Source organism: Rhinoraja longicauda, chromosome 20 (assembly GCF_053455715.1).
Source record: "Rhinoraja longicauda isolate Sanriku21f chromosome 20, sRhiLon1.1, whole genome shotgun sequence".
In the NCBI taxonomy this organism is placed as follows: domain Eukaryota; kingdom Metazoa; phylum Chordata; class Chondrichthyes; order Rajiformes; family Arhynchobatidae; genus Rhinoraja; species Rhinoraja longicauda.
Genome location: NC_135972.1, coordinates 12353734 through 12370658, shown reverse-complemented (window position 1 = coordinate 12370658; position 16925 = coordinate 12353734). Strand labels below are relative to the sequence as shown.

At 45.6% G+C, this 16925-nt stretch overlaps 1 protein-coding gene across 9 annotated transcripts in view; it reads left to right on the top strand.

Moving 5' to 3' along the window:
- The window catches only part of LOC144603565 (contactin-1-like), a 421240-nt gene that overhangs the window by 216144 nt on the left and 188171 nt on the right, over positions 1–16925 (top strand). For all 9 annotated transcript variants that reach the window (XM_078416950.1, XM_078416955.1, XM_078416958.1 and 6 more), the window contains 3 exons: positions 870–997; positions 2896–3071; positions 14477–14597. In XM_078416950.1, coding sequence (XP_078273076.1) covers positions 870–997; positions 2896–3071; positions 14477–14597 — 425 coding nt within the window. The remainder of the gene's footprint in view (positions 1–869; positions 998–2895; positions 3072–14476; positions 14598–16925) is intronic.

The following is a 16925-nucleotide window of genomic DNA, read 5'->3' as shown; positions in this document are numbered from 1 at the left end:
CACCTCCTGTGTTAACTTTTGATAATCTGACTAAGTTACAGCAGGGGTGAAGAAAACCTCTGGTGAAGGGATAAACTTCCTGTTACTCAGTGAGAAATCAGCTTGCTCTCCTGGGTGCTGAGCCCCCTGGGGGGCAGAATTGGCTGCTATTAAATTCTTTTATTTCTCCACATCCAGAGAATGGGGATTTTGACTGGGACACAATGCCTAAGCCTTAGGGTGATGCTCCAGTCATCTTCATGACAATGGATACTTTTGGTGTAGCAACCTTACCCCCTCATGATATGATGCATGTTTTATCCTTGTGGTTGGAAAACAAGTTTATTTTATAGAATAGAAGTCGTATAGGGTCACATTAATGATATTTTGCAAAAACAGACATACCGATTTGACCACTGAACCACGGCAACTGCATTGATGTTGTGATCATTGTCTATTCCAAAGACTTCCAAAATGGCTCGGAATCACACTCCTCATATTCAGGCAAAGATAGACTCAAAAAGCTGGAGTAACTCAGCGGGTCATACAGCATCTCTGGAGAAAAGGAATAGGTGACGTTTCGGGTCGAGACCCTTCTTCAGGTTCATATTCCTGCTTCAACTTAGTTGTGCAGATGTATAGCTTTCGCTACCCATTTAGTACGTGCACATTATTTACTCACCCACGGCATCCTCCCCTTTGAAACTTTATTATTCACCTCCTTTCTGTACAAAAATGAAAGATTCTGCTAAAACAAGGCCTCTGCCTAACTTCATGCCGTGCTGGGTTTGTTAAAAGGATTGACATTAAATGAAAAGATCTGCTTTGCAAATGTTTGCTTCATGTAAGACTTCTCTGTCCTTTACCTTACTTTCTTTATCCTACCACAGGATATCCATTTGGCACAATGGTACTCTGGTGATTCAAGACGTGTCCAGGGCCGACGAGGGAAGCTATACCTGCTTTGTGGAGAACAACAGAGGAAAGGCCAACAGTACGGGCACTCTCTCAATCACAGGTAGGAGACCACTGATTTACTGCACGGCTCTTTAGACTCTCTGCTCAATGTTTCAGAACTCTTTTTAAAATGGCAAACTTTTGCTGAAAATCTTTGCCTGAAAATCCATTGTTCCCATGTGTAATGATTTGCAAAATAGCACAACGCGGTTGACAAGGTCTGCTGGAACTAATCAGGGAAGGATTATATCAAGGTTGCTTCATGAGAGATTGGGCCAAGCTGCTGCTCTCTGTCGCTCCCAACACGGAATATAACTGAAAGACAAATATCTTGAAACGGATGGGGATCTGGGTTCTAAAAGAACATTCGAGTGAAGGGTTTGCAATGAACTAGAGACTAAGGCAGGAGTGTTTCAATTGACATTCCAAATCCAAGGTGGGGAAGCAAAACCATAGCCTTCAAGTTTCTCCTTGCCCCTTTTTCTGGTATTTAATGCATCATTGTGGGTTGCCTTGATCTAATAAAGTTGCACAGACTGAGAACTTCATCTGCAGGTTTCCCCCTGTTACACCACAGTGAGCCTGACATTGTTGATCTTCCCTGTTGATGTGCTGTAAGTTCTTGCAGTTGTCAACATGCAGTCGAGCAGGTACAATGTATGCAGCCAGCTCTTAAATGAACAAACCACATAACGCTCTTCTGGCTTCAGGGGAGTGTTGCTCCTGAATGAACGGATACTGCAGTAATGGGCGAGGAAGTGGGTGGGTGCCTTGGGGTCTTAGGTGAACTTGGGCCGACTGGAGAATTGTGTCCATGGGAGACTTTCTTTTTGTAGATGGTCGCAGAGACAAATATCTTGAAGCAGCCAGGAGGTTAATGGCAGAACTCTGTAAGGTTGTGAGTGCAGCCTCTGATGCCTTTCCCTTGGGGAAGAATACAAAGCAGATATATAGCTGTCCAGATTGAGGGATAGTTTCTTCCAGCTGTTATCAGGCAGCTGAACCATTCTCGGGACAACTAGAGAGTGGTCCTAAACTACTATCTACCTCATTAGAGATCCGTGGAATATATTTATTTGGACTTTACTGGACTTTATCTTACACTAAACGTTATTCCCTTTATCATGTATTTGTACACTGTGGACGGCTCGGTTGTAATCATGTATAGTCTTTCCGCTGGCTGGTTAGCGCGCAATAAAAGCTTTTCACTAACCTCGCTACATATGGCAAAAAACTAAACTAAAAAATGATTTATTACTCACAGTAATCCCGAACTGAATTATTCTCCCGGCAGAGCTGTTCCAAACTGAAACAGCGCCACAGACCCGGGTTCGATTCTGACCTCGGTTGCTGTCTCTGTGGAGTTTGCTTGTTCTCCTTGTGACTGCATGGGATTACTCCGGGTGCTCTGGTTTCCTCCCACATCCTAAAGACATGTCGGTTCCCAGGTTAATTAGTGTCGGTAAATTGAGTGCAGGGAGCGGTTGCGAAAGTGAGATAACATCGAACTAGTGTGAAAGGGTGACCAATGGTCTTGGCCTGGTCTTGGGCCTGTTCCAATGCCGTATTTTTCAATAATTTTTTTGTTTAGTTTAATTTAGAGGTACAGCGTGGAAACAGGCTCTTTGGCACACCGAGTCTGCACCGACCAGCAATCCCCGCACACTAACACTATCCAAACACACGAGGGACAATTTGCATTTATACCAAGCCAATAAACCTACAAACCTATATGCTTTTGAAGTGTGGGAGGAAAGTGGAGCTTCCCAGAGAAAACCCAAGCAGGTCGTGGGGAGAGCGTACAAACATACAGACAGCACCTGTAGTCGGGATCGAACCCAGGTCACTGGTGCTGTAAAGCAACAACTTTACTGCTGCACCACCAAAGTGCCCCATTTGGCCATGGGTTTTGTATTCAAAATGTAAACCCCGCTGTTTTATTTCTCTCTTTCTCTACAGAGCCCACTAAAATGACCCTGGAACCATCGAACATCGACATCACCATGGGGGAGAACGGCACCATGGAGTGCCAGGCGATGTACGATCCCACTCTCGATCTCGCTTTCATCTGGTCAACAAATGGCTACCCGATCGACTTTGACAAAGAGAGAGACTACATGGAATACAGAGTACTGGTGAGCAGCATTGAACATAACAAATGTAATGCTTGTGGCTATATGGTCTCCACCATTGTTCCGGCAACTGGTGGTCCGGTACCACCTTTAATCCAGACAAAATTACAAGAGCGGACTTCAAATTCTCCCCTAGAATGTGGAGCCTAGGCCGGGTGAAGTGGCCGATCTCGACTTCATCAGAACTATAGCAGCCGATCGGTGGGTCGAATTTGCTGTCTGCGACCAGGGCTCAAGAACTCTTGCCTGGCTGGAGCTGGCAGATTTATTCCCATAGGTAGCTTCCACACCAATCGGCTGGTTGAATTTGTCTCCTTTGGCTGGGGTTCTGGAACTCTGGCCTGGCTGGAGCCGGCAGATCCGTACCCGCAGCCGACTTTGCTGGCCGGTATCTCAGCCCCACGAGGCCGTAACCTCTATTGGTCTGGCAAAATGGATAATATGGCAAGATTCTGGAACCAAGGATGCTGGAAAATCGGTGGTGGACCTCTATTGTGGGCCTGACTTCTTGCAGTTTGGCAACAATTGAAGGATGAATTAATCTCTTTCAATATTCCTGGAGCATGGTCAGCTGATGTTTTGAGCACTTGTTCAAAGTGTCAAGCTCTAAACTCGTCTCACTTGATGAGGTAGAAGTAGAGTTGAACAGGGTTTCTTTTCCCTTTAGCTTCTCCAAAGTTGCTCGTGTTTTCTTAGGCCATGGGAGGGGAGGCTATTCGGTCAATTAAATCTATGGCAACTGTTTGAGCCACTGCATCTATCTCATGCATGCCCTAATATCCTGTCCATTCTCCCACGTTCCCACCTCCCCACTCCTGACTCTCTGACCTTGAGCATGTGCCCGGGGCGATTTACAGTGGACATTTAACCAGCCTGTCCTTGGGAGGAATCGATAGACCCTGGCACAGAGAACATGCAAATGATGAGGGAAATTGCACAGGCAGAGCTGGAAGTCAGGAGACCTGTGTCTCTGGGGTTGTGAGGCAACAGCCCTCTCAGCTGCACCACTGTGCTGCCATGATGTATATGGTATTTATCTGCCATATCTCTTCTTAGTGTGTTTATTTAGCTTTGTTTGAACCTGCTGTCAGTCTGGACATGTATTTCTGTAGCTGTTGTAATGTGTATAATCTGAGTGCATTATTGGCAAGGATCATACTTTTAAACCTATGCCTGAATTCTGAGTCTATGAATAGGTCAAAAAACAAACTGCTGGAGGACACAACAAACTGCAGATGATGGAATCTTGAGCAAAACACAAAGTGCTCGAGGACCTCAGCAAGTCAGGCAACATCTGTAGCGGGAATTGATAAGCAATGTTTTAGGTCAGGACCCTTCAGACTGAGTTATTCCAGCACTTTGTGTTATGCTCAAACTTCTGGATGAACTCGATGCTCTTCTCGTTTAATTTAGTTTATTGTCTCGTGTCCTGAGGTACTCTGGAAAGCTCCAAATGGTGTTGGATTCCTCCCAGATATATGGTCTTAATTTTGCTGTTGAACAATGAATTCAGTTGAAAGAGGATATGAACCTCTCCCCTTACAGGGCAAAGATGACCAAAATGCTCTCTGAGAAACAGGTTTGGGGCAGTATAAGAAAATAACTGCAGATGCTGGTACAAATCGAAGGTATTTATTCACAAAATGCTGGAGTAACTCAGCAGGTCCGGCAGCATCTCAGGAGAGAAGGAATACGTGACGTTTCGGGTCGAGACCCTTCTTCAGACTGATGTCAGGGGGGCGGGACAAAGGAAGGATATAGGTGGAGACAGGAAGATAGAGGGAGATCTGGGAAGGAGGAGGGGAAGAGAGGGACAGAGGAACTATCTAAAATTGGAGAAGTCGATGTTCATATCATTGGGCTGCAAGGGCAGAATCAGTTGTATTATTTTGCATTGCCAGCAGAGGGCAACTGAACATCACTTTTTAAAACTGTGCCACATTGTTGTTGGCGGACACAACACAGCTCTGCTCCCTTTACCTGACCTCGCCCGACCGCTATGTTGAATGATCGGGATGGACTCGTTCCATGTGAAGCTCAGATACTTGCTTCTCCATGGGTTTGCCCATCAGCTTTTTCTGATTTAAAAAAAAACGCCTGTGTTCCTCCAGGGACTTTGGGCTTTGTTTTGTTTTTAGATGTTATTGGTATATTTATTGATTGAACTTTTGTTGCTCTTGTTTATTATATTATCTATTGAGCACAGTGTTTCTCTGACACCAAGTAAGAATTTCACTGTTCCCTTTTGAGACATATGACAACAAAACACTCTTGACTCTTGAATGGGTTTGTAAACTGCCTGTAGTTGTCAGAGACCTCAGTGTTGGGTTGCTTGGCCAAGGTCAGCATGCCTTAGGTACGATTCAGACCTTGTGAAAACTTACCCTGCGGGTATTTGACCTGCGCTGAACACCTGACACCCACATGGTGCCATGCATTGTGGAAACACACTTGACAATCCATCAAGATCATGCCACCAAGAGACTGCAGAAGCTGGAACCCTGAGCAAAAGTGCTGGAGGAACCCTGTGCGTCAGGCAGCATCTGTGGAGGGAAATAAATGATATTTTGGGTTAGACCTTTCTTCAGACTGCCACCCATCAGGCCCCCACCAGTCCCAATTTGATTTGCATCCGCCAGTGCCCCAGCCCAACTCCCCATCACATACTCACACTAACTGTTCTATAATTTTTAATTGAAATATCACAATCATACTTTATTAGCCAAGTATGTTTTGCAACATACGAGAAACTTCATTTGCCATACAGTCATAACAATAAAAAGCAACAGGACACATAAAATACATTTTAACATGAACATCCACCACAGTGACTCCTCCACGTTCCTCACTGTGATGGAAGGCAGAAAAAGTTCAATCTCTCCCTTCTTTGTTCTCCAGCGGTCGGGGGCCTCTAACCTTCCATTGACGGAACGATCTTGACCCCGAATCCGGTGGCGGGCCTTCCTCAATGGGGTGATCAAGCTCCTGCACCGGGGGGGGGGGGGTAATCTCAGCTCACCCGCACCGGGCGATCTACCCCGGGTCGGGACTGGTCAAACCGCGTACAGCTTTTGGAGTTCCCGAACGGTCTCAACCCGAGACTGCGAGCCCCGCGATGTTAAGTCCGCAGGTCGCGGTTGGAACATTGATCCCAGGCAAGGGATCGTACGCTCAGATGTTAAGTCCATGACCTCGCGGTGGTTCAAAGTCAGTCCCAGGCAAGGCCTCCAGCTCCACGATGTTAGGCCGCAGAGAGTCCGGAGATACGATCCGCAAAACAATCGCATCTCCGACAAGGTAAGAGATTGAAAAAATGTTTCCCCTGACCCCCTCCCCCACCCCCCACATAAAACAAATCAGAGAACATGAACACAGACACTTAAAACTTACCAAAAACAAAAAAACAAAAAACTTTGAAGAGAACAGACAGACTGTAGGCAAGGCAGCCATCGTGCAGCGCCCCCTGGTGGCACAAAACCACGTTAAAATCATTCGCCCCTTCTGCAGGGCAACAGTTTAGACCTGATGATGCTCTGTGTCTACAGTCATCCGATACCCACCGCAATCCACTGCTGATCCAGCCAGGTATCGCTGTAGGTTTGTGGACCTTGTATTCCCAGGCAGAAGCTTTGCCTGGGAGCTTAGGTCCAACCCCCCCCCCCTCAAGTGTGTTCACTGCTGTTTGAGCAGCTATGGTTTGGTAGCTTCACCCTCACCGACCAGCGAAATGCCTGCGTTTTCTTTTCTTCATTCATTCACGGCTTGCTGATGTTGCTAATGGCCTGGGTAGTGCTGTGGTGCGATTGGGAGACCTGCTGGGTTACACATCCAGCAACCCGCGTTCAATCTGACAGTGGGTGCTTTCTGTGTAGAGTTTGCATGTTCTCCCTGTGACCAGGTGGGATTCCTTCGGGTGCACCAATTTCCTTCCACATCCCAAACACTTGCAGGTAGAGTAAAACTGGAGTGAGACAGGAGGAAACTGCAAATGCTGGTTTACAAAAACAACATAAGATTGTGGAGTAGCTCAGCGGGCCAGGCAGCATCACTGGAGAACATGGATAGTTAAATGTTTCAGGTGGGGACCCTTCTTCAGAGTTTATCCATGTTTATCCATAGTTTATCCATGTCCTTCAGAGATGCTGCTGAGGTACACCATCACTTTGCATAAAACTGGGCAGCATCACTGGAGAACATCGATAGTTCAATGTTTCAAGTGGGGACCCTTCTTCAGAGTTTATCCATGTTTATCCATAGTTTATCCATGTCCTTCAGAGATGCTGCTGAGTGAGGTACACCATCACTTTGCATAAAACTGGGCTGACCTTGGGGATAAGCTGCAAATGAGTTATTTAGTCATTGAGTGAAAAGGAGCAGTTTGAGAGTGAGAGCATAGAGAAAAGAATGTAGGAGTTACAGAATACTGATGAAGAGGACAGATAAGCCTGGCATGTCCCCCTGTTGCAGAGAGAGAAAAGAAAGAGGAATATTCAGCTTTTTTTATTATCAAAAAAAACTTTATTCAAGAAATAAATATATACAAAACATGTTCTTTCCAAAACTCCATCCGACATTCTCGGAGGCTATACATACATTCAATACAGATATTCAATACACCAATTACACAAAAGTACCCCCCGCCCTTGCCACTCATGTGGCCCACTGACGTGGAATCCCTTCCCTTATTTTGATGGGCGTCTCCACCACACCCTGCCCCCCATGTCCAGCAGCGGAAGGACCCTAGACTGTGGCCCTCCCCCACAGAGCCTTGGCGTTGGCTGCACCAAGCTTCAGTGTGTGCCTCGGCACGTACTCCTGCAGTCTGCAGTGGGCCAGTCGGCAACATTCCCCGACGGGCATCTCTCGCTCTGCTGGGAGGTCAACAAAGCTCGGGCAGACCAAAAAGCGTCTTTCACCGAGTTGATGACCTTCCAGCAGCACTCAGCTGCCACAACCCCAGGTGGTAGACGAGGTGCTGTTCGTGAATCTTGTGTTGGGCCTCATTGAAACCGTGCAGGAAGCCACAGCCCTATAGGTTAGGGTGAGAGTGGCATGGAGAATTAAAGTGTTAGGTAATGGGATGGTAATAGTAGGTGGTTGGCACACTGCCATTTATGATCCATCTTCCCAGTGTGTTGGTTGGTCAGAGAACTTTTCCCTGGAGCTGGTGAGTGGGAAGGAGATAATGTTGGACGGGTTCGACTCCTCAAAATGGTAGACACAAAATGCTGGAGTAACTCAGGCACAGGCAGCATCTCTGGAGAGAAGGAATGGGTGACGTTTCGGGTCGGGACTCTTCTTCAGACCTGATATCTCGGCTGCACACTGGTGATCGTGCAAACTGACAGCTCCAGCCTGCTGTAAATCCTGCACCATAACAATTTGCTGCTGAATGCTTTTTATTTTCCTTTTTTTAACCTCACTGGCAGCTACGAAGTGGAAAACCATTGTCAATTGCTAATCAGACTGTCAAAATTCCCCTCTAACTCTGGCATTGACTCACTGACATTTTGACTGTGGATTAGAATTCTCTCGAGTGAGCCAGAATTTCTGAACTAACAGGAGTTAGAAAAGCCTGACATTTTGATAAATGACAAAAATGTCCTGACTGTTTGCCAGAAACTCCTGACGTCTTGACAGAATCTTGAATTCCCTTCCCTATCGATCCCTGTGATATTTCACAGTTCTCTGCAACACTCTGATGCTTTTTTCCACAGTTGTTGATGAAATCTCCCTCATGCATTGCTGGGATCAGGATGTTTTGCAAAGGGGTCAAATTCCCCAGCACTGATCAGAATTCCCAGAGACTTTAATTGCTGGACGGAAATTCCTGGACATTTTGAAACAAGCGCGGCTTCTCATGAGCAAACACTTTGCTGAATTGAAACTGGGCTGAAGGTGTTATTATCTGAATGGTGTCAAGTTAGGAAAAGGGGAGGTACAATGAAATCTGGGCGACCTAGTGCATCAGTCACTGAAAGGAAGCATGCAGGTACAGCAGGCAGTGAAGAAAGCCAATGGAATGTTGGCCTTCATAACAAGAGGAGTTGAGTATAGGAGCAAAGAGGTCCTTCTCTTCTGGTCCTGGTCTACAACACCATCACCACAGTAAAGAAGGCACAGCAGAGACTCCACTTCCTGAGGATCCTCAGGAAAACCAACCTGCAGGAGAAGCTCATGATGTCCTTCTATCGCTGCTCCATCGAGAGTGTGCTGGCATACTGTATAACCACATGGTATGCCAGCTGCTCAGAAAAGGACAGGAAGGCCCTTCAGAGGGTCATCACGACGGCCCAGAAGATCATCAAGTCAAGTCAAATTTATTTGTCACATACACATACTCGATGTGCAGTGAAATGAAAGTGGCAATGCCTGCGGGTTGTGCACAAAAAGAATTACAGTTACAGCATATAAATAAAGTTAATAAGTTACTAAACATAGCACAAAAAGTGTCGACAAAAATTTAGTCTCTGGGGTTATAAAAGTTGACAGTCCTGATGGCCTGTGGGAAGAAGCTCCGTCTCATCCTCTCCGTTTTCACAGCGTGACAGCGGAGGCGTTTGCCTGATCGTAGCATCTGGAACAGTCCGTTACTGGGGTGGCAGGGGTCCCTCATGATCTTGCTTGCTCTGGATCTGCACTTCCTGATGTATAGGTCCTGCAGGGGGACGAGTGTAGTTCCCATGGTGCGTTCTGCCGAACGCACTACTCTCTGCAGGGCCATCCTGTCCTGGGCAGAGCTGTTCCCAAACCAGACTGTAATGTTGCCGGACAGGATGCTCTCTACAGCCCCAGAGTAGAAGCAATGAAGGATCCTCAGCGACACTCTGAATTTCCTCAGTTGTCTAAGGTGGTAAAGGCGCTGCTTAGCCTTACCCACCAGTGCGGCAATGTGCGTTGCCCACGTCAGATCCTCTGCGATGCGGACTCCCAAGTATTTGAAACTGCTCACCCTATCCACAATAGACCCATTTATCTCGAGTGGCGTGTACGTCCTTGGATGTTTAGCCCTTCTGAAGTCCACAATCAGCTCCTTTGTTTTAGTGACATTCAAGAGGAGGCTATTGTCCTGACACCAGAGTGCCAGATCAGCCACCTCCTCCCGGTAGGCCTTCTCATCGTTGTTGGAGATCCGGCCCACCACCACAGTGTCATCAGCAAACTTGATGATGGAGTTTGAGCTGAACCTGGCCCCACAGTCATGTGTGTACAGGGAGTACAGTAGGGGGCTAAGGACGCAGCCCTGGGGGGATCCTATGTTCAGGGTGAGGGAGCTAGATGTGTGTTCCCCCATCCTGACCACTTGGGGCCTGGCAGTGAGAAAGTCCAGGACCCAGGCACACAGAGGGGTGCTAAGCCCCAGTTCCAGCAGCTTCTCAACCAGTCTGCTGGGGACTATTGTGTTGAATGCTGAACTAAAGTCAATGAACAGCATCCTCACATAGCCCCCCTGGCTGTCCAGATGAGAGAGAGCGGTGTGTAGAACCTGGGAGACCTCATCATCCGTGGACCTGTTCGGACGGTATGCGAACTGTAGTGGGTCCATGTTGCGAGGAAGGAGGGCGCAGATGTGCTTCTTGACTAGCCTCTCAAAGCATTTCATGACAACCGAGGTGAGGGCCACCGGTCGGTAGTCATTTAAACACGCTGGAGAGGCATTCTTTGGCACCGGTACAATGATGGATCTTTTGAAGCATGCAGGGACCACGGACTTTGCCAAGGAGAGGTTGAATATTGTGGTGAGCACTGGAGCAAGCTGAGTAGCACAAGACTTTAGTACTCGCCCAGATATACCATCTGGGCCTCCAGCTTTCGGCTGCTCACTGCCCTCCCTGGAGCACCTGTTCAGCCTACGCTGCCTCAGTAGAGCAGGCAAAATAATAAAAGATCCATCCCACCCCGGCCACCGTCTGTTTGTTCATCTGCCCTCTGGTCGACGTTTCAGGTCGATCAAATCCCAAACAAACAGACTGAAGAACAGTTTTTACCCCAGGGCCATACGAGAACTGAACACTACCTTCTGCACTAGGCAACACTGTTAAAAAATCTTTTGTACTTAATATAATTGTATTTATTTGTTTTTGCATTTATTGCATATATGTTTTTACGCACCGTCAGGATTGGCTATTTTTTTAATTTCGTTGTACTCGTTGCAATGACAATAAATGAATATTATTATTCTGCAGTTGTACAGGGCCCTAGTGAGACCGCACCTGGAGTACTGTGTGCAGTTTTGGTCTCCAAATTTGAGGAAGGATATTCTTGCTATTGAGGGCATGCAGCGTAGGTTTACTAGGTTAATTCCCGGAATGGCGGGACTGTCATATGTTGAAAGACTGGAGCGACTAGGCTTGTATACACTGGAATTTAGAAGGATGAGAGGGGATCATATCGAAACATATAAGATTATTAAGGGGTTGGACACGTTAGAGGCAGGAAACATGTTCCCAATGTTGGGGGAGTCCAGAACAAGGGGCCACAGTTTAAGAATAAGGGGTAGGCCATTTAGAAAGGAGATGAGGAAAAACTTTTTCAGTCAGAGAGTTGTGAATCTGTGGAATTCTCTGCCTCAGAAGGCAGTGGAGGCCAATTCTCTGAATGCATTCAAGAGAGAGCTAGATAGAGCTCTTAAGGATAGTGGAGTCAGGGGGTATGGGGAGAAGGCAGGAACGGGGTACTGATTGAGAATGATCAGCCATGATCACATTGAATGGTGGTGCTGGCTCGAAGGGCCGAATGGCCTACTCCTGCATTTATTGTTTATTGTCTATTGTGTGTGACATGGTTCTGAATGGACCAAACCTCAGTGCAGGGTGGAAGTAAATGGCGCCGAGTTTTGAGGGTCAGAGAAAGAGTATTGCTCATCTCAACTAGAAATTAGTTTTCGTTGACACTGATGGAATTATGTTTCCAACGCATTTTTTCCCTCTCCCAGTTGACCTGCCAACACCAAGAAGACGGCATGGTGGCGGACCTGTGGTGTTGCTGCCTTATAGTGCCAGAGACCCGGGTTCAATCCTGACTACAGGTTCTGTCTGTAGGGAGTTTGTACATTCTCCCTATAATCGCCTGGGTTTTCTCTGGATGCTCCTGGCTTCCTCCCACATTTCAAAGGCTTGTAGGTTTGTACGTTAATTGACTTCTGTAAAATTGTCCTTAGTATTTAGGATAGAAATAGTGTACAGGTGACCGTTGGTCGGCAGAGACTCAATGGGCCAAAGGGCCTGTTTCCATGCTGTATCTCTAAACTAAACTAAGAACTTAGAATGGATTGTGCTGTGGGGTGGAATGTGTACACTGATGCATGTTCTGCAGTTTATTGGTCTTACACTTGCCCTTAAGGTTAAAAAGAAAGTTAAAGAAACACACAGAACTGCAGATGCTGGAATCGTGAGCAAAGCATGAAGTGCTGGAGGAACTCAACAGGTCAGGCAGTATCTGTGTAGGCAATGGACAGACAATATTTTGTGTCGGGACCCTTCTTCAGACTGATTGTAGTAAGAGGGATAAAGCTGGTTAAGAGGTGGAGGCTGGATAAAGCCAGGTAAGTGATGGGTGAGGGGGAGTTGGATCGGCAACTGCATGGAGTAAGTGACAAAAACTCGAGATGCAGAGGAGACAAAGGTGTGTCAGATAAGGAGAGAAGTAGAGTGAAATGTAAAGACTCCCTCTGGCAATGGAGTGAGGCCACACACAAACTGGATGAACAGCACCTCATATTCAGCATGGTACCAGTAAATACAGCCGCATTTTGAGAGTCAGAGAGATTTAGTTTAATTTATTATTGTCACGTGTACCGAGGTACAGTGAAAAGCTTTTGTTTGCGTGCTATCCATTCAAAAAGACCATATATTGAAAATACAATCAAGCTATATTCTACATTCCGTGTCTTCTCCTTTGCTCTATAGCATTATCACATTTGATTGACTAGCATACAAAAAACAAAGCTTTTCACTGTAACTCAGTACACATGACAATAATAAACCTAAACCTGAACCCTTCTCTCTCTTCCAGTCTGTCAGCAGACAGAATTATGAGAAGTTTATACTGCTGGCTGCCTGGACAAGTTCAGCAGCACAAGATCAGGAGACTAGGTAAAGAAGGAAATTCAGATTATTGCTACATCTTTCCAGAATTGCAACATGACAGTCCTTACAGATACCTGTCAACGATTAGATTGCTGTCACTTTTGTTTTCCTCCCTCCCCTTTATTCAGTGAATTTACTGTGTATTTGGCTTATAAAAGGCCCCTTTCATCAGATGTAGCTTGCCAAGATCTATCCCATGTTGATTGATAACCAACCATAATATAATTATAGGATTATTGAACCGCTCTAGTCCAAAGTACTAGGAAATAGAGTGGGTTATTGTGATCCATCAGTGCACTGAATTGCATGCGGACTTTGTGAGCATCAAACTAGAATTAGAGTTAGTGTGTGCATTCATTCAGTGTTCAGCAGGACGTTTTATTCTTTTAATCTATGTTCCTTATCTCCTTAATAAAACATTGTTTCAAAAAAGCAACTAACCACGTGAATGTCTTTGGAATAAGTTCATTTTGTTTAGCTGGCATGGAACAGAAATTGTGTATTTCATGAAAATTAACAAACTGAAGATGCTGGAAACACTCCGTGTGGTCAGTTAACGTTTAGACGTCCCTTCAACAGAAGGACATGGGGAATATCTCAGATAGGGGGAGGTTAGGGCTGTCAGGAGGATAAGTTGTCAAAGTCATCAGGTTAATGGGAACTAAGAAGTCTGCAAACTTTGCATTCCATTGTTTGTATTCTCAGTTTTTAACTGCCACATTTAATAGTGTGTCTTCAAGTTTTCTTCCTCTAATGGTCCATGTTCCTCTGTTTTCCAATGGATTGTGTGGCCTCTACTGCTACTCTACTGGAACTTCAAAGTGGGCCATATCAGATATCGCCTTTGCCTTCTTTATCCATCTTCATAGACTAAAACCAAACTGTTTTCTCTCTTCAGTCTGAAGAAGGGTCTCCACCCGAAACGTCACCCATTCCTTCTCTCCAGAGATGCTGCCTGTCCCGCTGAGTTACTCCAGCATTTTGTGTCTACCTTTGATTTAAGCCAGCATCTGCAGTTCTTTCCTACACATGTTTTCTCTTTACCAGTTTTAACAAAGGGTATTCAACCTGAATCACCAACTCTGCTTTCAGATGCTGCGTGACCTGTTGGGTGTTTCCAGCATGGTTTATTTTTATTTAAGTACATTTCTGTTGACTTGCTGGGTTTTTACCTGAAATACCAATTTCAACCAACCTTCCACTTCACCTGCCTTGTGGTATGGGGTGCAAGGGTAGAAGTATAATGAGCCTCAGCAGGAAGCGAGAGGACAGATGTCAGGAGGAACTGAACCATCCTTTTTCTTATGTTCAATCCCACAGGAAGGAGGTGGTGGAGAACTGTTCTTCAAGAATGCACAGTTGAGGCACACTGGGAAGTACACCTGCACTGCACAGACCAACGTCGACAGCACCTCAGCCTCAGCGGACCTGATCGTCAGAGGTAGGAGCATATTTTGGATTTTCAGCATCTGTGGTTTTTGTTTGATTTTTCACTACTGTTAATGGGCTTCACTTTATTCACAATTCCACTTTACTTCTAACACATTTCTGGCTTTATTAAAAATTTAAGACAACCGATTAAAGGTTCCTCTGCTAATCAGTCGTGAGGGACAATGTTCTGCTAATCAGTCGTGAGGGACAATGTTTTGCAGCAAAATACATGGGACCATTGTGAAGATCTCAAGACAATCAGAGGCTTTGTCTATGATCCCCATCACTTCTTCACCATCCCAACTCACTGGAGGAATTCAGAGTGGCTGAGTATTGCCAAAAGCCTGGGCACACAAGCACGACTTCCTTGCCCTGCCTCTGAGTAAAAAAATATTATTTAAAACAAATGATTGTTGACAAGACCTTTGGAGTAGCTTAACTGAATAAACCTGTGAGAAATCATTGGTCCATATAGGAAGTTCACATGGTTACAAATATTTTGCATTATTTTGCAAGAAAGGCAAAGGGCAACTTTCTTATCTATTGGATAAACAATGGAAACGTTAGTACAACTGTTTGTCTTTTATTTGTGTGCGGCCTCGTGTTTTATATATCTGGATTACGAGTATCCTGTAGATAGCTACCAATGACAATAGAATGGCAGCTGTCAATATCTCTTTTCTTCGAAGTAGGTCTAGCAGTACGACCTCTGTCATGAACCGTCACGTAGGTTGAGTCCAATATGTGACAGTGAGGAGCAGAAGGACAGTCCTTGGAAAAGAGCACGTTCCTGAACACCCATGAAACAGTGGTTTTATTCAACTGCTCCGTTGATCTCATTGTCTAACAATAGAGGTCATGATTACCCCAATGCTAAAGAAAACCTATTTCAACTGTTGATCCAACTTGCTCTTCAGAAGAATATCTTGGTTTGTAAAGTAACTGTTTCCGGTATTCACGGAGCCTTTGCTGTTGGTCCGGTGACCCACGTGGAGTTGCATTATTTGCGGTGTAACTGTCCCCAACCCCTCCCCCCCCCCCCCTCCCCCTCAACAAACTGCATCCTTGCGGAGACCACTAGGAGAGACCAGTTGCACATCCAGCTTTGCATTCACTTGTGTCTCATCCCAATCCGACTGGAGCCTTCATTGGTATAAGGGGGAAAACCCAAAAGACTGGCAATGGTAAAACTCTTGTGAGGTAATGGATGGGACCAGTGCAATTGTAAGCAACTGTTCGATTTATCACCCCTGTTTATCATCCTTGTTTATTTTATTGGATGTGATTCTCAGGCTTTGTGAAGCACCATATTTTTAGCCATTAGGAAGGAGATGGGGAGGAATTTCTTTAGTCAGAAGGTGATGAATCTGTGGAATTCATTGCCACTGAAGGCTGTGGAGGTCAAGTCAGTGGATATTTTTACGGCAGAGATAGATAGATTCTTGATTGGTACAGGTGTTAGGGGTTATGCAGAGAAGGTAGGAGAGTGAGGTTGAGAGAGAGAGATAGATCAGCCATGATTGAATGGCGTAGACTTGATGGGCCGAATGGCCTAATTCTGTTCCTATCACGTGAACTTATATGGACCTTGCATCAAACACAAATAAATATTTTTTAAACTTTTTTTTTCTCAACAAAGCATTTGGGGGACCTTGGGTCCATGCATAGTTTCAGCCGAAAGGAGACCAATCATTGAGGAAAGTTTACAGCTTGAGGCCAGTCAGGAGTGTGACATGAAGTATTGTAGCTACTAGAGATTGGGAGGTATCAGAGAGCACTCATCTCAGTTCATAATATAGAGTCCATAAATATATAATGGGGCAGCGCAGCGGAAGAGCTGCTACCTTACAGCGCCAGAGACCCGGATTCAATCCTGACCACGGGTGATGTCTGTACGGAGTTTGTGCGTTCTCCCCATGACCTGCTTGGGTTTTCTCCGGGTATTCCGGTTTCCTCCCACACTCCACAGGCGTACAGGTTTATTGGTTAATTGTCTTCAGAAGAATTGTAAATTGTCCCTCGTGTGTGTACGATAGTGTTAATATGCGGGGATCGCTGGTCGGCACGGTCCGAAGGGCCTATTACTACACTGTATAACTAAACTATATAATGTCATAAATTAGATGGTTAAGATTAAGTCAGGCCTTATAAGGTTCCGATTGCAAGAGGTTTGCTGTAAATTTAAAGAATACCTTAACGGAGTTGGTAACCCACCAACCTATTTTTGCATGCCTCTTCTAAACGTCATTAACATCAGACCTTGAGGCAAGAAAAAGTTGCTATTGTGAGGAGCAGAGGCCAGAGGTCCCTGAAGATCCCTGTGAAGCTGGCTATTTTA